General features: G+C 37.7%; 3 protein-coding genes across 6 annotated transcripts in view; 2 read left to right on the top strand and 1 right to left on the bottom strand.

Moving 5' to 3' along the window:
• The window catches only part of LOC136264321 (putative phosphatidylglycerol/phosphatidylinositol transfer protein DDB_G0278295), a 44,899-nt gene extending 40,224 nt beyond the window's left edge, over positions 1 to 4,675 (top strand). For both annotated transcript variants that reach the window (XM_066059037.1, XM_066059038.1), the window contains 2 exons: positions 3,734 to 3,786; positions 4,455 to 4,675. In XM_066059037.1, the coding sequence (XP_065915109.1) occupies positions 3,734 to 3,786; positions 4,455 to 4,592 (191 nt within the window). In that variant the 3' untranslated portion in view covers positions 4,593 to 4,675. The remainder of the gene's footprint in view (positions 1 to 3,733; positions 3,787 to 4,454) is intronic.
• LOC136264318 (antiviral innate immune response receptor RIG-I-like) overlaps positions 1 to 21,466 on the bottom strand; it is a 174,612-nt gene that overhangs the window by 44,359 nt on the left and 108,787 nt on the right. The window contains exon 1 of one of the 3 annotated variants that reach the window (XM_066059033.1): positions 16,915 to 16,994. The exons of 1 other annotated variant lie outside the window; for it this stretch is intronic. In XM_066059033.1, coding sequence (XP_065915105.1) covers positions 16,915 to 16,987 — 73 coding nt within the window. In that variant the 5' untranslated portion in view covers positions 16,988 to 16,994. Of the gene's footprint in view, positions 1 to 16,914; positions 16,995 to 21,466 lie in introns of those variants that run through there. One more of the 3 variants, XM_066059035.1, reaches the window with a different exon arrangement.
• The window catches only part of LOC136264398 (putative phosphatidylglycerol/phosphatidylinositol transfer protein DDB_G0282107), a 40,407-nt gene continuing 39,019 nt past the window's right edge, over positions 20,079 to 21,466 (top strand). The window contains exon 1 of the mRNA XM_066059126.1: positions 20,079 to 20,223. Coding sequence (XP_065915198.1) covers positions 20,112 to 20,223 — 112 coding nt within the window. The 5' untranslated portion in view covers positions 20,079 to 20,111. The remainder of the gene's footprint in view (positions 20,224 to 21,466) is intronic.

Consider the following 21,466-nt stretch of genomic DNA (forward strand, 5'->3'; position numbering starts at 1 on the left):
GGATAGTTCAGCTAGAAGAAATCACCTTGTAGAGTTCAGCTACAAAGAAACTACCATGTAGAGAGTTCAACTACTAACAAATTGCCCTGTAGAGAGATCAATAGAAGAAGTTACCTTGTAGAGAGTTCAGCTACAAAGAAACCATCATGTAGAGAGTTTAGCTGCAAACAAATCACCTGTAGAGATTTCAGCTACAAACAAATCTCCCTGTAGAGAGGTCAGCTAGAAGAAGTTTCCTTGTAGAGAGCTCAGCTACAAACAAATCACCCTATAGAAAGATCAGCTAGAAGAAGTCACCTTGTAGAGAGTTCAGTTACAAAGAAACCACCATATAGAGAGTTCAGCTACAAACTAGTGACCTTGTAGAGACATCATTTACCTTGTAGAGAGTTCTGCTACAAAGAAACCATCATGTAGAGGGTTCAGCTGCAAACAAATCACCTGTAGAGAGTTCAGCTACAAACAAATCTCCCTGTAGAGAATTCAGCTAGAAGAAATTTCCTTGTAGAGAGTTCAGCTACAAACAAATTACCCTGTAGAAAGATCAGCTAGAAGAAGTTACGTTGTGGAGAGTTCAATTACACAAAAACAATCATGTAGAGAGTTCAGCTGCAAACAAATCACCTGTAGAGAGTTCAGCTACAAACAAATCTCCCTGTAGAGAGATCAGCTAGAAGAAATTTCCTTGTAGAGGGTTCATCTACAAACAAATCACGTTGTAGAAAGATCAGCTAGAAGGAGTCACCTTGTAGAGAGTTCAGTTACAAAGAAATCATCATGTAGAGAGTTCAGCTACAAACTAGTGATCTTGTAGAGACATCAGCTAAAAGAAATTACCTTGTAGAGAGTTCAGCTACAAAGAAACCATCATGTAGAGAATTCAGCTAGAAACGAATCACCCTCTAGAAAGATTAGCTAGAAGAAGTCACCTTGTAGAGAGTTCAGTTACAAAGAAACCATCATGTAGAGAGTTCAGCTGCAAACAAATCTCCCTGTAGAAAGATCAGCTAGAAGAAGTCACGTTGTAGAGATTTCAGCTACAAAGAACCATCATGTATAGTTCAGCTGCAAACAAATCACCTGTAGAGAGTTCAGCTACAAACAAGTCTCCCTGTGGAAAATCAGCTAGAAGAAGTTACCTTGTAGAGAGTTCAGCTACAAAGAACCATCATGTAGAGAGTTCAGCTGCAAACAAATCACCTGTAAAGAGTTAAGCTACAAACAAATCTCCCTGTAGAGAGATCAGCTAGAAGAAGTTATCTTGTGGAGAGTTCAGCTACAAAGAAACCATCATGTAGAGAGTTCAGCTGCAAAGAAATCACCTGTAGAGAGTTCAGCTACAAAAAATTCACCCTATAGAGAGATCAGCTAGAAGAAATTACCTTGTAGAGTGTTCAGTTACAAAGAAACCACCATGTAGAGAGTTCAGCTTCAAAGAAATCACCCTGTAGAAAATTCAGCCACAAACAAATTGCCCTGTAGAAAGATTAGTTAGAAGAAGTTACCTTGTAGAGAGTTCAGCTACAAAGAAACCATTCTGTAAAGAGCTCAGCTGCAAACAAATCACCTGCACAGAATTCAGCTACAAGCAAATCACCCTGTAGAGAGATCAGCTAGAAGAAGTTACCTTGTAGATAGTTCAGCTACAAACAAATCACCCTGTAGAAAGATCAGCTAGAAGAAGTTACCTTGTAGATTGTTCAGCTACTAACAAGTCACCCTGTAGAGAGGGCAGCAAGAAGAAGTCACCTTGTAGAGTGTTCAGTCACAAAGAAACCACCCTGGAGAGTTCTGTAATAAATATATGTATTATATATATAATTTGTACATTTACTGATAAAATCTGAAATATTTAAAGTACATCTGCTTCATCTTTTCTTCTTCCTGTGGTAAAGAAAAAAAAGACTGGTTAAAAAAGTCCTAAAGCCGGCCATAGGCCGGCTTTGTGGTATACAAATACAAAAAGAAATGAAATCTAATCTAAAACAGCCAAGCTGTAAAAAAACAGTGCAGCCCTCAAACAGGTTATGGTGAAAAAAGATGTGAAATCCAAGGTGGCGGCCAAGAAATGGCTGTGATGGTAGGTTAATGGTAAAAATTTTAATAACAGCAATTTAGGTGAATTTTTTGCCAAGACCAAGTGGCACAAAAATTCACCTGAATTGTCGTTATTAAAATTTTTACCATTAACCTACCATCACAGCCATTTCTTGGACGCCACCTTGGATTTCACATCTTTTTTCACCATAGCCTTTTTGAGGGCTGCACTGTTTTTTTTACAGCTTGGCTGTTTTGGATTAGATATATATATCTAGAGAATTGCACACCTCTACTGCCAAATACAATTATGGTCGGATATTGGGTAATTTGTCTGGAATTTGTCTGATGTCCAACTGTTAGGGTAGGTAAAAACAGTGGACCAGGGGACCAAGGACCTGGGGACTCCGGGGACCCAAGAATTTTATACACTTTACAATATTTTATACCTGTTCTACGTAGGTACCTCTGCAAATAGTCTTGCATGGCCAATTCACTCTTTTCCCATCACGGTGTCTCACACAGTGTTTAAACCAATTAGACATCATAAGTGCCTCTGAAAAAGTGTCTGAAGCTGACTACATCAATGTAGGCCGCTTGCCTGCTGCACAATGAGCATACTATATGTGACCGGGCCTGCGAAAACAGGGCATGTGGGCACAAACTACACCCCATCACTCTACGGGTCATATCTTAGTACTGAAAATGTATATTTCCATTCTGTAGCTTGCATCATGATGCCAATTAAATGTCTACTACAAGCCGAAAATTGCAATGCCATAGCATAATGGTACAAAAAGTTATGAGTGATGAAAGTTTGAAAAGGTAGGCAAAAATCATGTGCCCACATGCCCTATTATCGCAGGCCCGGTCACATATAGTCTATTACGTCCCCTAGCTACTAAAGTTTAGAAATATTGTGCAAATGCACCATGATGTATGAAGTCTGGTTGTCGAGCTGCTGGACTGAAACTTGCTTAGCTAGTAATTGTTATTTCCCCTGAACATTTGTTTTCATGATATGTCTAAACTTCCGTAGCTAGGTGAAATATTAAACTAGCATGCTCATTGTGCAGCAGGCAAGTGGCTTATAAATGCAGTCAGCTTCAGACACTTTTTCAGAGGCACTTATGTCTAATTGGTTTAAATATCGTGTGAGACACTGTGATGGGGGAAAAAGTGGAATGGCCAAACAAGACTACTTGCAGAGGTTGTAAAGTGTACAAAATTCCAAAAAGAGTTGGATCCTCATGGGTCCCTGGGTACCTGTCCTTGGTCCCCGGGTCTACTGTTTTTACCTACCCCAAATGTTATCAGGAGCACTGTTGGAATACTAAGGTATATATTCTCTCCCCTAAAATATCATGTTGCGTATCCAGGTCCTGACATCACAAAAGGTAGACCCCTGAATATGCAGCCCCCCCCTAAAAAGTTTCTTTCCTTGCCACTGAAGTTTAATCAAGCTGGCTAAAGCCTTGTAGCTATACAGCATATACTGAATCAAAGTATTGTTGTCTTGTTCCTAATCCATAAACATTAACCACAGGGGTTGAGTACTGCTGACCCCCTGACCCAGATAGGGTTGTTGCTGAAAACGAATCTTCAAAGTTTCATTTTTGTGCAAAACTAGTTATACATGTGTATAGTAAAACTTGTGGTTTGTTCAATTGTTATACCTTAATATGTGTGATTTTAGGTCCCTTCGAGATTACATCATTAGGTCATCACATTCCTCCTGTGGTTGTTCCAGTAAGTTTTAATATCATGATGCATGCTTGTGTTGTGTAGTGCAGTGGTTCCATGGGACTGGTAAAACAATAATGACTGTCAGTTAGTTACTACATGCTTTTCTGTGGAAAAATCACTCATTTTATTGCAAAATCATCCTCAAAGCAGCCACCCTGCATAGTTCCTTTGTAATAAAATACCAAATACACTTGGTTATCCAAACCTTAAAGTATCTCAGGTGATGGTAAAAGTGTTGAATAATTCAGATAACTGAAGCCCATACATTTGTATACAGAGCTCTGTTCAAATACTCTAATAGAACATACACTTGTGCTCAAAATACTCTAATAGAACAGTCATTTCCAATTTTGGGTATGGATGAACAAGAGTCTGATAATTGAGGATCTACTATATTAAACCACCTTTGATTTCACAACTTTTTCACCCAGGCTTTTGAAAGCTGCTCCCTTTATACAGTTTGGTTGTTTTTACATGGTTTGCCTATTTCTTGGCTAATAAGCTACTTACAACAGAATAATTATACACTATGAATTAAGGTATACTTGATTTTGAAATGTTTAGCATAGTGGCTATTTTTAGACATAATTGGTTCAAGCCTTCTTTGTGCTGTTATATTAATCTCTTAATTGTTCATCTATAATCAGTGTATTATTGTCATTTTGTTACAGGGTGCATATGGTCTAGTTTTCAATGCTACGGATGAGAATCACAATAGCCTGTTTGTTCCAAGTTCTTTTGTTCAGTTTATTAACAAATACAAGTTGTCATCATTTACATGTACAACATTTCATGCATGTATAGTGTAACTGCAATATGTTTGTAACATTTATGCATGCCTGTAGACCCTTTGTAGAAAATATAATAACTATATATGTAGAACCTCAGTTATATGAACCCCTTGTGACCAGGGGTGGTCCATAAGTGTGAAAGTCAATATCTCTAAACTGTGTATAAATAACCTTAAAATAACATAAAAACATTTTATAAAAATTCTGTAGTATCAAATACCCTAATAGAACAGTCACTACTCTAATATCTGGAGTAAAACCAGAATCTCAGTTGACAATAGAGCAGTGATTTCTGTAGTTTGGTTAACCGAGAATCCAGATAAGTGGGATCCAGATAAGTGAGGTTTCACTTATGTTAATTTGACATGTTAGTGTGCTGTTTTGTAGTGTGCTACTTTTGCACAGTTGTAAGTTGAACAGTGTGTGCTGTTTTAGCACATGTAATACTTTAAGTGTGCTATTTCAACACATTTCATGCACAATGAACACATGTGCAGTGTGCTGAAACTGAGGATGTGTTATAATAGCACACTTGTTTTTAGCGTGTATACATGTAGGACCATGTCCACACTTACTAAAAGTCATAAACATTAAATATCAGCACCATGCATTCACACAGCATAAAAAGTTCTAATATAGAAAAAAAGATTGCACTAAAAAGGTTGCCAAAGGAAAGAAACAAGTCACCAGCTGGATTCGAATTCTGTCAGACCTTGCATTTATAACAGAGGAATTTTCAGAGGGTGCTTCAGGTTCAGGAAGTTTTCAATAACTATGATCCCAGCTGGGGTTGTTAACTCAGTCTTATTTATAGCTCAGTGGCCTATAGCTACATAGATCTATAATGAATCATAAAAATCACTCTAAAACATTGTTTCATAGTTGATCCAGGCCTTCACAGAAAGTTTTGAAGCAAAACAGCACTAAAACAATAATTATTTTAGAGGCGCTTAACACGCTTCAACACCGTAATGCCATTTATAAATGACGTTTAGCCAGTAGAAAAGGTCCCAATGTCATACACTATGCATAACTGCTGGTAATTTTATCACTCACACAAATCGTAAATAAATTAGGGGCGCACACACTTTTTCAGAGGGGGTTTCAGCTGAAACCATTGCAACCCCCCTGTATTCACCAATGTATAAGGTGCATGCCTTGACCACTTAGGAAAACCTCTAATTAAGCTAACATTAATGGGAAGGTATCAAAATAGGCTTGACTGTTGCATGCGGTTTACAGAAAGAAATCATAAGGAATCTTCAATGCTTGCTCCTCAGAACTATGGGATCTGACAGATCTGTTAAACTAATTGTTTGTGTTTTCTTTTTTTGTGTGTGTGTTCGCCTTTCCAGGACTCCAGCTGCTTTATAAATCTCCTTGGTACTCCTGAATCTATGCCCCTTATTTATTTCCTGTACATTTGTTTTGAACCGTAAGACATATAAATCAAATCATATATAACCAATTATACATAACAATCTACAGAATTTATGTGGTACAAGCCTTAGTGTTCAGCACAATCGCAAGCCATTTCAGCTCTGCCATTATAACTCCCACTAATCCATGAAAAGGCTAGGAACTTATTATGTATTAAACAAAGCCACAACAAACAATGCAATCACATACATGTTTCATATGGATAACACTATACATGCTATATAATGATATCATGAAGTGAAAAAATGCATTAGTGTTGCGCAATATAATGAATATATTTTGTATCGTGATATATTTATTTATGTCGTGATATATTTATTTAAGTCGTGATATGATAGCTAGAAATTATTATCGTGATATAACTCACATGACCAACCTAGTACTGTGTAAGCTTGTAAAATGATGTCTCTGATTTTGCAAAGCCTTGCATGCATCCTCATTGAGAGTGTAATTATACCATTAGATATGTACATCCAATCTAGTATCCTCTCTACCATTTCAAAAGGTGCTAGGTAAATACACAGATATGTTTACAATGATCAATGCAATGCAGTGGGCAGTAAGAACAGTAGTCCAAAGTACCAATGCAATTACACTAGCTTGTAATAGATAAGATGACAAAGATCAACCTTAAGACTAAGTATTGTAACTTGTAAGCTATCAAGTATAAAGTTATGGGTATAGTGTATATCGTGATATATATTCATATCGTGAATAAATTTTGCCATGACATATGACATAAGAAAAATCAATATCGCCCAGCACTAAAATGCATACTATATGTACATGCAATGTGCAATATGCAGAAAATGAAGTCTCTGAAAAACATGTAGACATAAACAATAACTTACATTGAATCTATTACTTTGGCTTGAGAAATATACAAACATTGTAAAAGTATTTTTTTACTTAAAAGATGTTATGATTCATGGATCCAACATATAATCATCATCATCATCATCATTGCTGGTAGTGTTAACACTAACACTATTGTATCCAATAATTCTGAAAAGGAGTTGTATATGATAGTAGTTACTTACACATGCCTGCAGTAATTATATCAAGCACATTTGCAGGTAAAGTTACATTAAGGAGACGGAGGAGAAAAACTAAAACAAGTTTTGGTTGGAACTTTAAAATTCTACAGCTATACACAGCTGTTTATACTCCCTCACCCTTGTCCCTCACCTTTTAATTCCCTCAAACAAGTGCTTAGCTTGCACACAGCAACAAAGACAATACTATACTTTTAAGCCATTGCAACATTTTATGAAAGCTTCGCATATCACTATACTATCTTAAAGCCACATCAATCAAAAAGTCTGACCCCAAAAGCATAATAATTATAATAGCATGGCAACCTTGGGACAACATAAATTAGTAACAAATTAAAGTCTCACTCTTCATATCTCATCTTTTCACTCTTGTTCCTATTAACTCGCTCATCAAAAGTATCAAGCCAGCCAACTGCTCTATTAGAGTATATCGATCTTATTTTGCAATTGTCATTTTTCCAGCAAGAATTTACACTATCGTACAAATATTTAACCTATTATGCTGGCATTATGCTCAATGCTTTTAGGTACCTATTATGCTCCAAATTATGCCAGCATAGTCGGCGGGTCCCTCCTACCTTTGGACGGTGTCTTGCTACAATAATGATGATCACCAAGAACAATGAAATAGCTAATGCATGTGAATAATGAATTAACTGTTGATCATTTCTACTCAGTCCTTCTACAAAGCACAGCGTACCAAATAGTTGAGGTGACAGTTTAGCAAAACTTGACAGTATGGAAACTAACTGAAACACACCACCAGTAATGTAGGGATTGTTATCTAATAATATATCAACAATGCTGTAATAATAGTCTAAGAGTATCCCGTACACATACCCTGATGATATTTGACACCGAAAGTTCTCATCACACCAAACGCAACTCCTATTATAGCAATCCAATACAGGACAGTCGATGTTATCACTAAAGCTGTCATTGGAGGAGAACACTGTTGGTGGCTGATACAATCAGATGAATCATATGTTAGAGTATATCCTGAACTACAGTCACCACAAGCAACTCCTGTCCTGTGTAGTTTACACTGATCATCTAATTCTTGTGGTATGATACAATAACCTGGTCTGGTCTCTTTACGATGCTTACCATACGCACAGTACTGGTTTGGGCAGAGAGATACAGTAGTTATATTCCTAACAGTACCAAACCAATAACCTCTTTTTATCTCATTATAATCATCACACTCCACAATATCCTGATGGTGGTAACAATCACAACAATTACAAGTTCGGTGATATGTGTATCCTGGAGAACAGGGTACTAGCTCAACTACTACTGAGGAAGAAATTCTTTTGTTAAAAGTCTCAAGTACAGATGTAAGTTTAAGAGTGACATTTCTACCTTTTGAAGTTACTTGTTCACCAGTTAAAATAAGACTAAGAGCTGTGACATTGTCAACAAGTACGCAATTGTCAATCAGCTCAATACCAGCACAATTGTCATGACACTGGACATCAAACTGTGTTGGTGCAGCAGAGTGATTGAAGTAATCAAAGACAGATCCATTAAATGAAATGTGGTGACCTAGAATATTGTGTTTAGCAAGGTAAGTTTTGTCACCAGTTTGGACACCATCGAAGTATAACAACAGTGATTGAGGTGATGAGACTATTGTCTTTGACCATGGTTCATCATATTGTAAATGGTATAAGAAGTATAGTATAGAATTGGCACTGTTGTAATCAGAATTAATTTTGCAATGTTGGTGAACATTGAAATACACTGAATTACCAGATATTCCGGCAGAGTTTTTGGAAACTGTATAGGCCAAGTACTATGTGGTGAATCATAACAAAATAATGCACCACAATTAGAACCAAGGTCTGCATAAATTGCACCTCCATATTGAACAGCTGAATTGTTAGTAAAATTTATTCTGGACTCATTGTAAAAAACCAGTGTAGTTCCATGTCCACAATAACTAGTAAGAGTGCACCTCCACTATTGGCAGAATTGCTACTGAACATTATATCACCAGGATTCACCACCAAAAGGTCCAAACCTGAGGGTAGAGGACAGTAAGTGTATAGCTGTACCATTGTTTTTGTGGAACACTGGCTTGCCACTGATCCAAATCTATTCTTGTAAAAGTTGAACCAACTAAAATGTACACAACACTGTTCCCACCACTGTTACTAATAAAGTTTGACTGGATTATTATGAAAGTCTGGTATGCCCTTGCACTACTTCCAGTATTACCATCTACAAGAAACAAAGCTGCACCTTCCCCATAAGCAGTGTTCTCTTGAAAGAGACAGTTTGTGATGTGGACTTGATTATTTGTGTTAGCAGTTTTGATATATAAAGCACCTCCAGCTACTTCCATGTAATGGTTGGATAAAAACATCACATTATTGATGATGAAGGTATTATTCATTAAACCATTGAGTACAACAGAAACAGCTCCACTACCAGAAGGGCTACCTGTCATCTGACTACCCATCACCAGAACCTCATTAATAATTACCACATGTGATGATATTCTACTCTCTGATGTAAAAATCAATACAGTTTGATTGTTATTGTTAGTAAAGTTACAGTATTGTATGGAGACATTATAAGCATTGTTATCATTGGTGTCCAAGTGGAAGTATACTGCACTACCAGAAGCAGTAGAGGTACTGTTATTTGAAAACTTAGAATGTTCAACTACAATATTAACTTTTTTGTTTGTCAGTAAGTTCTCACTAAGGACAGCACAAACTATGCCACCATTGCCATTGTTGGTAAAGGACGAATTGGACATTGTCAGAAGTGTATCATTATTACGTGCATCAAGTGATGGAAACCAAATGCCTTGTTGTGTGTTATTATAAAACACTAGTTCAGACAAAACAATTGGTGCAACAAAAGCAGTTTGAACAAAGATGTATGCTCCTCCAGAATTAGACTCAAACACAGTTCAATAATAGTTAAACTGAGATGTGATTCAGGATTACCTGAAACATGCACAGAAAGCCCATATGGATTGTAGCTACTGTTAATGTGTCTATTACCCACAAAACTGCTATTCAAAATTGTGATACTTACATTGTCATTGTTTGCTATAATCTTTAATCCACTGCATTCGTAGTCAACTAGTCTTTTTATAAAATTATAAGAAAAGGTAGTGTTTCTAACAGCAATGTTAGAACAGGCCTGATATATATCTAATGCACAGACTTGAGATCCTCGAAAAATGCATCTCTCTATTTTGATATTGTGAACAACAGCTAAATAAATTTCTGCCATTTTATTCTGCTTGTTAGGATCACCACACTGCATGTCCCATGTGATCCCTTCAATGATGATATCACTACATGACTCACAGTACACATCTCCACTATTGTTACACATGATAGTAGCACCATTACCAGTTATTGTAATGTTGTGTAGGTTTCCTGATCCTATTGGAGTGGTAGTATTTAACACAACTGATTCTGATGTGATGTTTATGATGGTATTATTGTTTATGTTTTCTAATGCAAAGGACAATGAGCTGCAAGGACATGATCCATCCACACAGCATACAGTGCTATTAACACCATGGTTGTTAGCGGTGACCACTTTACTTTCTGCTTGTTGACTGGCTGTGATCATCCACAAAGTCAATACTATCATAAACGTAGACAGATCAAAAAAATTAACATATGTGGCATTTATATAATTTTTGGAGATATTTGTTGCCAAATGGAGCACAACATTTTTAGAATGCCCAACTATATACACAGGCTGCTATTTCAATACAACCATCATTTTGATGAGTATATATACAAGGATGCTAGCTACATAGACTTTTGTGGTAGTATTTAGCAGGGTTTCCCAAAAAGATCATTCTTCTTGGCCATTCCAGGCGGCTATCAGCCTTTTCTGTTACTGTGCCTGCTAGCTATGTACTTTGCTTTCTAAATGTACAGCCTAGCTGTTTTTGCATAATGTTTACCTTATACCTGTATATATACTCAATTTGAGACTTAAATTTGAATCACACATACTTAGTGTTATTCCTTTGTATTACTGTAGGACTTCTATACCTGGTAGCTAGTGCCTACTATCAGCTTGAGGAGGGGAATTGTTAAGAATGGAAATTACACAAAGAAGCTAGGGGAATTATAAAGATGACATAGGAATGGAAGTTAAGGGAATATTAAATAAATTGGCTTAATACAATTTCATAAGGCTTCAACAAGCAATCACATTAGTAGTGAGACTTAATTATGTTACAAGTACACAGATTTCTACCTGGTAGCTAGTACCTACTATCAGCTTGAGGAGGGGAATTGTTAAGATGACATAGGAATGGGGATTACACAAAGGAGCTGTTAAGATGACATAGGAATAGAAATTACACAAAGGAGGGGAATTATTAAGATGATGGTGCAAACCCTCCAGTGTCCAACTGGTAGACTTGATAATAATAATAAACAACATAGGAATGAAAGTTAAGAAAATAGTAATTAAATTGGCTTGATACAATTTTCATAAGGCTTCAACAAGCAATCACATTAGTATATAGTAAGACTTAATTATAATCAAATGAATATAATTATGTTACATAAGCACAGCTCATCACAGCATTTAACAAGTCTCAATACAAAGATGAACTAGTTGCCAAATTTTCAAGATATGACTGTCAGATTTTGGATGGACAAGAAGTAGTATATAAACCGCAATTGTGTGGAAGCCAATTTATGATACTCGCTTCTGCCCATAGTGACGATGTTTTTATAAAAAAGCCTGTTACTAACATATCAAGACATTCAAGCTGAAAAAGAAAATATCCAAACTGAACTACTACCTTGCAAATAACACTGTAAATTCCATAAACCAACCTGCGGAGTGATTTGCCAATTTCACAATGCTGTTGTTTCTTTGAATCATTAATGTAGTGAGAATATCTATGGATAATGGGTGTCAAGAGGTTGGAATGCTACTGGAACGTTCCCTTCCAAATATTCGCCACTCATTTTGCCATAGAGAAAATTAATGATTTTCAACCTTAAAATTACAGGTTAAATTTCCTCTGGCTTCCTCCTACTATAGTTCATTTAAATCGCCATTCACTGCTCTTTCCAAATCTAGTCTGGAATCTGATGTATATATCATGTGTCACAGGTTATATATTACATGGCCCCGAAACACCCAATACAAAATGTATGGAGAAATCTTCTACACTGGTTTGGTTGAGACCATTTTGGGAGCCACAATTGAGCTTCTTCTAACATTTGTATTAGACTCGCAGAGAGTTGCTCTACATGTATATATATATGATATCACTCCCTGAAAGTTGCTAATCGAACTTTAAGTAGGTGGTACACAATATTTAGTTTCATTAATAGTTTTTCCAATGCAAATGCATTGGACATGCCTGTAACAGCTGTCATTTCTACCGCAGAACAAATGTATAGCAATTTTCTGAATTAAATGTCTTAATATGTCTTTGTGTGACATGTATGGGTAGAATTAACACGTGAACTAAAGACCTGATAAGAAAAGTAGCTCCGCACAATGATAGATAATGAGGTTAATAGTGTCTAACAGCAAACCAGCCCCATTGCGCCAAGTGCAAAGGAAAGTATTAACTCTGAAGCAATAAACTTGGAACTCCCACTACACACATTCCAGAGAGCTCCTGTTTGGTGTAGTTAAAGGGTAGAGAACAAATGCTTCATTGATTTCTATTAGTACAAGGTACTTTATGGTGATAGCTTGCTTGTTTCAGGCCCTGTAAATTTCATGGTGAAGCCATACAGAATCTGTACTGAGCCACCTTAAAAGACCATACAAGTGCACTATTTGTTATGATTCAAGAAATGCCATTGGCTTTGCACAGGAGTTTATAAGCGTCGAAGGCACAAAGGAGTGTGAAACTTCCATGAGGCTGTGTGGCAATAGTGACTGAAATTTAAAATTACCTTATATGGAACACCACTATATAATAATAATAATAATGTTGAAATGTCACCAACCACATGGGTTTCTGTTCTTATTAAACAAATTCACTGGGTCAACACCAACTAGAATTTAAACACAATCTAATTTTACTGTTGCTATTAACAACAACAACAGTCATTTCTTTTTTGTTGTTGGTGAGAATTTTACTGTAACAGACAGTTGCTATTAGCGACAATGGTTATTTTGTTTTGGTGCAATTCTGTTAAATCGTTTTTGTAATTTGCTTTAAGGTGTTGCATTTGTTTGTTGTGTATTGTGTCCATGTATTTATTTTGTATCGTGTTAGATTTTGTACTTGTTAGCTAGCTATGTTTAATTTATTTGTACATTGTATGCTGCTCTGGCAAGGAAAAACGGTAGTTGCCGATTGTCAGAAGGTAAAAACAAATCACTTGGAATCCCAAAATGGAATTTGGAATCTTGATCAAGAATCTGGAATCTTCTGATAAAATGGAATCTCGACAAGTCTTTTACAAGTCCGATCATTTCCATATATTTATTGTAAATTATACTGTGTAAATTATTTTGTGTGTTGTGTTACATTTCAGTTTAGTCTCGTGAGCACTGTGCATTTGTTTCACCAGTAATCTAATTATCCTGGAAGCCAGCCAACTGCATAAAGTGTAGCTAGCTATGTAAATTTCAAAATTTGCACTCTGGAATCTTTGCAAAAAAAATGGTGAGATTTGGAATGTTACACACTATTTTTGGGCGGTGTCAGACCTCTTGCTAATTCACTAGACTATAATACCTGTGACAGCTGCATGAAATGAGTAGTATCAGTGAGAGATCAACTGCTGCTTACTACTTTTGTAACGAAACCACTAACAGGTGGCCTGTGGATTTGTGGTGTTCCAAAGAAGGCAATGTTGCACCTTAGAAGTCTTGCAGGGTTAAACCAAGAGTAAAATTAATAATGGGAGAAGAAACCATCACAAATAAGCCTGAACTAATTATACTACATTCATTTCAAAGAATCAGGTGTCAAAGGGCTTCTGTCAAAACTGGCTCACTTTTGATGACTCACCTTTAGGTACGTTCTTCTTACTATATATACTGTGACCCTTTTTGTCTAAGTTTTATTTTAACCAGTACCTCGGACAGTATAGGTTATTGAACCGACTATTGGTTCAGTATCCACTGCCTAATTTTAATATAACTATTTGGGCTATAAATCAAGGTGCGGTCATCGTGCATGTGTCTATTTACTATTGAATGGTAGCTGATGCTCTCAGATGTTCATAAACATAGCCTTGCATTCGATATACAGTGGAACCTCAGTTATCCGGACCCTACTTATCCGGATTCTTGGTTAACCGAACAGGTCCGAACTACGGAAATGACTGCTCTATTAGAGTAGTGACTGTTCTATTGGGGTAGTTGAAATACAGATATTTTTAAAATGCTATTTTAAGGTTATTTATACACAGTTTCAGAGATATGGACTTTTCAGACTTATGGACCACCCTTGGTGCCAAGGGGTTCGGATAACTGAGGTTTCACTGTAGGTGACTATTTCACATGCATGAGCTTCATACACTGTTACGTACTTCAAGATTGCTTTTAATGATTGGTTTCTCGTGAGACCTGGTGACATATTTTTCATGAATGTTGTCTGAAATCACTACATACTGTTTTTCATGGATATAAACTTCTTCGCCATAACAAGCAAGGGTATCACAAGTGTTGCATATTAAATGGGCACTACTGAGGTCATTGGCTTTCTTCCGTTCAACTAAAAAATTTTCCTCCAACTCTACTTCATCCAAAATCTTTGACTGAAATTTGTGAATTTTCAAACTCCATTGTGATTTGAATGGCAAATGATTCTCTATCATGTTGTCAACAAGATGATTCTTCTCTTCATTTTGCAGCTCTTGAAATTCTTTTGGTGTTCCCTTACTGATGATAGCGTAGCATTTACTGTGTATAGATCAAGCTCTTCCCTTTCGACTGTACCAGGCTGATCCCATTAGTTACATGCTGGTAGCAAATAACAAGGTTACAAGCTGGTACATTAATACCTTCCTCCAAAACTACTAAAAGATTGAGTCTGCCTTCATGGAAACTCTTGATTCTATGCTGTCGTTCAGCATCGTTCGTAGGTCTAGTTTCATGCCCAGAACCAACCACTACATCTGGTTGAATCGATTCCAGTTCAGGTTGTCGCTTGATCCATTCCGTCATCTTGGATGCACAGTGACAAAGACAGTAGATTTACTGCCTTTGCATTGAAAACCATCTTGAAGTAACTTTTTTAGCTGAGCAAGTTTGGGATTGACAGATCCAGTGATCTGCTGTACTTCTTGTTGAAATTGCTCCAGTAAATCCCAGAGCTGTTTTTCCACTCTGATCATTTTATCTGCATCAGGATTCCTTAACTTGCTAAACTTCACTGATAAAGAATCTTCACACTCATAGTCATTGTAGTAGAGTAAAATCTTCACATAGTGTTGAAGGTGCTCGAGGATGGCACGAATACTTCTCTCTAGTTCTGGCTTGTCTGATCTCAGTTTGGAATCAGAAAGCAGCTCAAAAAGAAAGTTAATATAGCCCTGATGTGTATAACAGTGGTGTGTGCACTTTAAAGTGATGTTTTGAACTATTTCATCAAGCTGCTAAATGTACTTGTAAAGGAGTGATTGAAAATCATTATCTGATATTCGGCCTGGCATCGGAACTTTAGAAAACTCAGTTTTGCTAGTGAATTGATGTAACTCGGCTAAATTCTCCTTAACAGTAATGTATCCAGCATCAACATCCATTAGTGCACCAAGTGTTGCCAAATGATCGATGGTTTTCATAGGATCAGGCTTATGACTGTCTCCAGCACCTGGTGAAGCAGTTAATCCAACTATTTGTGGTAACCAAGTCTCTCCTTTTCAGTCTTAATTTCTTTTTTAGATACTTGATCATGATAGAAGCATAAGGTGCCTGGCATTTACAATGGTTACACTGATCAAACACAATGAGTGAAATATTTTCTAACTGTACACTGTCTGACTCAAGATTGTTGATCAGTATTTGTGGAGTACACACCACGATGTCGTTCTTTTGCAGCAGAGAAGACAAAGCAAATGTGCTACTTGAGTCCCCAGTAAGACTCATCACTTCAGCTCCAGTAATGTGATAGGTGAGCCTCTCTTTTTGTCGATCAGCAAGAGGGGTCTTGGGCACAAGAAACAGCACCTTCCCTCTCCTGCCATGGTGGTTCAAATTGGCACAAATGATCATACAAGCAACTAGGGTTTTCCCTGTACCAGTTGGGACCACTATTATGCGGTTTTTTCCCCGGAGTGGCTAACTCTGTCTGGTATTGACGAATGTATTTTCGACCAGGAGGTATAATTTCAAACCCTTTAAAATCTGAATTATCCGATTCCATCCCTATTAAATTACAAACAGTATAAACAAACACAAATTGTATAGAGTACAATGTTACCTCTAGAAACAAATCCTTGAGACTCTGTTCTATTTTGTGTCAGCTGTAATTCTTTCACAACAGAGGTCAAAATATCAGGATTGCTATTTGGTTGATCTTGGGGCTTGCCAAAGGTAGACCTAACAAATTTATACACAACATAGTACACATCACATCTGAAGCAGGCAGTGTGACAGCTTACCTACAGTGTGATCAATACTTGGCTTCTTTAAGGGGATCAACAATAGTAGAATCTCCTATGAAGCATACACAGCAGAAATTTCAACGTATGTGTGTGTGTGTGTGTGTGAGAGAGAGAGAGAGAGAGAGAGAGAGAGAGAGAGAGAGAGAGAGAGAGAGAGAGAGAGAGAGAGAGAGAGAGAGAGAGAGAGAAAGAGTCTGTATGTACTGTGCATATGTGTATATTTCAGTAAAATAATATTTCTTCTGATGACATTCGAGTACATACCTGGTGTAAGTATACGTAGAATGGAATCTGCCAAACTATTGTGTTCAATACCAGGTGATTCTAGAGCAGCCATCAACTTTTCCCAGATTGCAGTTACACCTTTTTGAAGCCAGTGGCTAAACATCTCTCTACAACACTTACTGTCATCAGAAGGACCATTGACATCAATCTCCCTCAATTTCCTCTACAACTCTTGAAAACTAGACATTTGAATGATTGCATAACCACGACTTAGCGGTGACCCACTGTAAACTAGCATGCCTGTGTTGTACTACTGCGCCTATTAATGTCATTCCCTGCCTCCAAGGTAGGGTGGGGTAATACAGAGGATTTGACAAAGTCTAGTGTCAAATTCCCCAGTACTGCATGGGGCTAAGAAGCTTGTCAAAACCCCACTATGTCCCCAACTTGACAGAAGGGTTTCTATAGGGGATTTGATTTACCTATAAAATAATTTTTGGTTCAGCATAAACTGCCACCATCAAAAGCCCCAGAGGTGGGGCAAGTGTAGATGTCAAATCCCCAGTGGTGTATGGGAGTGGGACTTGACATTGATAGGTGCATAAACATGTGGAATTAAACATACAAGAGTCAAGAGGGTAAATCAAGTACTTGATATATAGACTCTATGACCGGCATCGTACTCCTCTTCTCGTAGTGATGTCCCACTGGAGACTTATAAACTCTGTTGCGAGTGTATAGATACGAGTATATCAAAACATTTGTCAACTTTTACTGGCCATACATTATAAAAATCCGCAACGTAAAAAATGCGCAAAAATTATACCGACTGTTAAATACAGCGTCATAACTTTCCGCATACGTTCATTTACGTAGATCTACTGTGGCTCATCAGAACCCTTAATCAATGGCGATTCGAGTGATATATAGGGGTTTGTGAAGTAATTAAGTGAAAAGGCAGGATAGAGCCTTGTATCGCTAGATTACGTAATAATTTAGCGGAAAAAACCAGTTTTTTAGTTTGTTTCGCAATGTAACTCCGTACAACAATTAGTTTGGCATTTACTTCGGGCGGATTCTTAATCAGCAAGTGCTGATACGTAGAATGATACCAAGTGAATTTGGTTGAAGATAACACGTTGCTTTTTTGGGGTTTTCCCACCCGAGTAATTAAATTTTCCATAGGAAATTGTATGGGGGCGCATATTATGTTGTAATCAACAGTACATAACTGTTACTATGGTAACGATAGAGGGTTACTTCGGGCGGAATCGTGTAGAGTACTTCAAGGGCTTTATTTTGTTATATGATGTCCTGTGGAGATTAGGCCACTCCAAATAAATTCTCTGTTTCCCGTCCTGGATTCAAGCATATTTGCATGTGGGCGGGCGGTCCATTTCCATTATTTCATTATAAGATTGGCAGCTTTTCAAACCATTATTTTCCTGGCACAACCATAAAAAGCTGCATAAAGGCATGCCTAAGCTTGTTCCTTCCCTTTTAAGCTGCAAAAATAACACAAACGTGAAGTTTGTGCCGACTTGATAGCACTGCTGACCCTGTTTCGAGATTGCTTTTACTGAGCCTGTCAGTATGCAAGAATAACCGGAAAATAATGGAAGAATACGGAATAATGGAATATTTATAGCTGACAGTATCTAGATGCGGGCGGTGGACGGGAAACAGAGAATTTATTTGGAGCAGTGGCGTAGCCAAGGGGAGGCATTTGCCCCCCGTCACTAAGTGATGTATTTTTTAAACTTCCGTCACAAGCTTTGCAGTAACTGACACGCATCCCAAATTACTGTTTGTGCGCTACTACGCGAGTGCACACAACATTCAACTCGTTTGTGAATGGTGATAATAATACGATGATTTCTTGCGCGTTACAAGCAATTAATAAAACGATGCGCTAAAAATAAGGTATGCCCGGATCCCCAGGGGTTCTCCGTATAGACACTAGGCCTTCACCGAACGAAAATATTAGACACAATTCTATATTTAGCCTACACTACTCACGTGTTAGTGCATTTTTCGAATCTAAAGACAGATGACCCCGCTCAAAGTGACTTCGTAAGAGTCGCAACTCAGAAGTGACAAGTGATATGCAATGATGCTACAAACCTACGAGGTGATAAAGTGTTAATTGAACCAACTTTATTTACCCGAGTTAATTACACTGGATCTTCTTACAGCGTAGTGGCATGCCAGTTAAATTTTTTTCACTTCAGTGTCAGCCAGTCAGATGATCCGTCACAAGCTTACAAATTCTGCTAACAGGAAAGGTATAGAGTTGGGATTTCGTGCCAATACCGGTATGGCGTTTGAATTTCGCCGGCTGAAGTGAGTGAGCTCGTCATACTATGCCATGCAGTGTGCTAGGACTGCAGCACAGACTGTGGCTGACGTAAGTAACTGACACATTGTATTTGTACTAAAATATTCACAATATAGTTCTACTGGATTGTGGGCGAATTTGTTGGAGTACAGTTGTGGCACGTGCGATGATGCTCGACGAAAATATTTCCATTGATAAGTGATAACTGGTAGCAATCAGTAATGAAGTAGTTATGTAGCTAGTTAAATAAGCTGTAATAATACAACACCGTATGTTGGCTAGTCCGTCATTGGGTCATTAGCCTTTTGTGCAATTACGAACAATGTCGAGTGTTTGTAGGGGATGGCCCCCACCACCGTCTGGCTAGCTACGCCCCTCATTTGGAGTGGCCTTATGGGTGCTAACGGTTGCTTTTTTACATTTTTTGTATTTAGTATATTTATTATTAAAATCCATGTAGCTATTTTGCATAGGGGAAGAAATAATGGCTGCCGACAAGAGTTTTCAATCAACTGGTTTGTCTAAGCTATGAATACCAAAATGACGTGCAGTTGATTTTAAGCTATTTTATTACATAATTCATAAGATGTAATAGTAAAACTTGATGTTACGCAAAATTTTGTTTAGACTGCTTCGGTTTACAATTCCCAATAGAATGTTTTGATATGAGCTCGGATACGAGTTACCTTCAGGTTTCGCGTCAATTCTTTTAGTTTCTTGCGGCATGAGCAATCACTAAAAATACAGAGACTTTCTTGTTTGCGCTTCAGGCTGCGCCAAAGGCTACTTTTTTCCCGATCCCCGTATATTCTCCGCAAAACGGCTTCCACGTCGGTTTTCATGCAAAACCACTTATATATATATGACTTATATATTACTTTTCATTCAGGCCAGGGCAATGAAATACGTCGCTCAGTTAAGTTGGTTCACAGCACTTTTTGTGATGATTTCGAGTAGTCCGCTGATGTCAAGGACTCAACCCCACTCCACGTGCTTTACTGAGTCGTGTGGTAAGCAATTATTGTTTAATATACTTTAAGAGTTTAACCGAAGTCTGACTGATCAAATTACAGTGAGCCGGTATTGCATGCTCGGCTATTGCTGAGGCTATAATACTGCTCACTGCAATAGCTGTAGTACACGATGTATATGTTAGCTAGCTATACTCCGCATGAAGCGGTTATGACTCGTCTGCCAGGGTGTCTACTGACTTATATATTACTTTTCATAATAGCTATATCAGTTTAACTAATTATATTAATCGACTGGGAAGTGGATAATGACATGAAAGGTTAGTGGTGTATCATATAACCATGCAACTTATAAGTGCAATAACACTATGTACTAAGGGGAGGCCCAGAGAAGTCATGCTATTGGCTGTAACTACATAGCCTGTATGACTGTGAATGAGGTTATATGGCTCCTCCAGCTAGGTGCGAGTCATTATTATTAGTATATAGTAGTACTTTACGGTGACCAGCACTGAAGGTCTGACAGTAACATGTGCTGCAGCCTTTGGATTACCTAACCTAACAGGATCTGGAGCTTTAAATGATTACTTTACCTACCTAACAATAAGGTGAAACAGAAAAGGGCCAAAGAGGAAAAAATCCCTCCTACTTTTTTTTTATTATTATTAATCAAGACACACGGTAGTGTGTCGTGCGGCCCAAGAAGCCGGCGTGCCACCCGTGAGTATATTAACAGGAAGAAAGAAAACGCAATTTTCACATCTATGTAGCTCTGTGATCCCTCATCCGATTGGAACAAAATTTGCTAGAGAGGTGCCGGCCAGCAAGGGAAGTCTACACACCAAATTGTAAGAAAATCGTTCCAGCCATTTCCGAGATACGAGCGAACAAAATTTCGTTTTAATTTCTTCGTTTTTTTCTTCTACTTCTACTTCTTCATTTCGCACACTTCGCAAAATCCGCCATAAAACACGAATTCGTGCTCGGATCGGGCTGCAATTTGGTACACTTAAAGGGCTCATTAAGGCGGATCTCTGTACCAACTTTGGTAGGAATTCGATGAATATTCACGGAGTTATGACCGATTATTTGCGTAAATAAGGTCGAAGGTCTGTCACGCCTACAGGGTAAACTCCTTTGAGGAATCAGTTGAAAAATTGCTATATAGATGGAGCAACTATCGTAGGAGTGCCTTTTTGTGGTTTGAAAGGAATCGGGATAAAGACCACGGAGATATGACACAAAACCCTACCTGTGTCAAAATTACGCGATCGATTTTTAT

The sequence above is a fragment of the Dysidea avara genome, chromosome 8 (genome assembly GCF_963678975.1).
Source record: "Dysidea avara chromosome 8, odDysAvar1.4, whole genome shotgun sequence".
In the NCBI taxonomy this organism is placed as follows: domain Eukaryota; kingdom Metazoa; phylum Porifera; class Demospongiae; order Dictyoceratida; family Dysideidae; genus Dysidea; species Dysidea avara.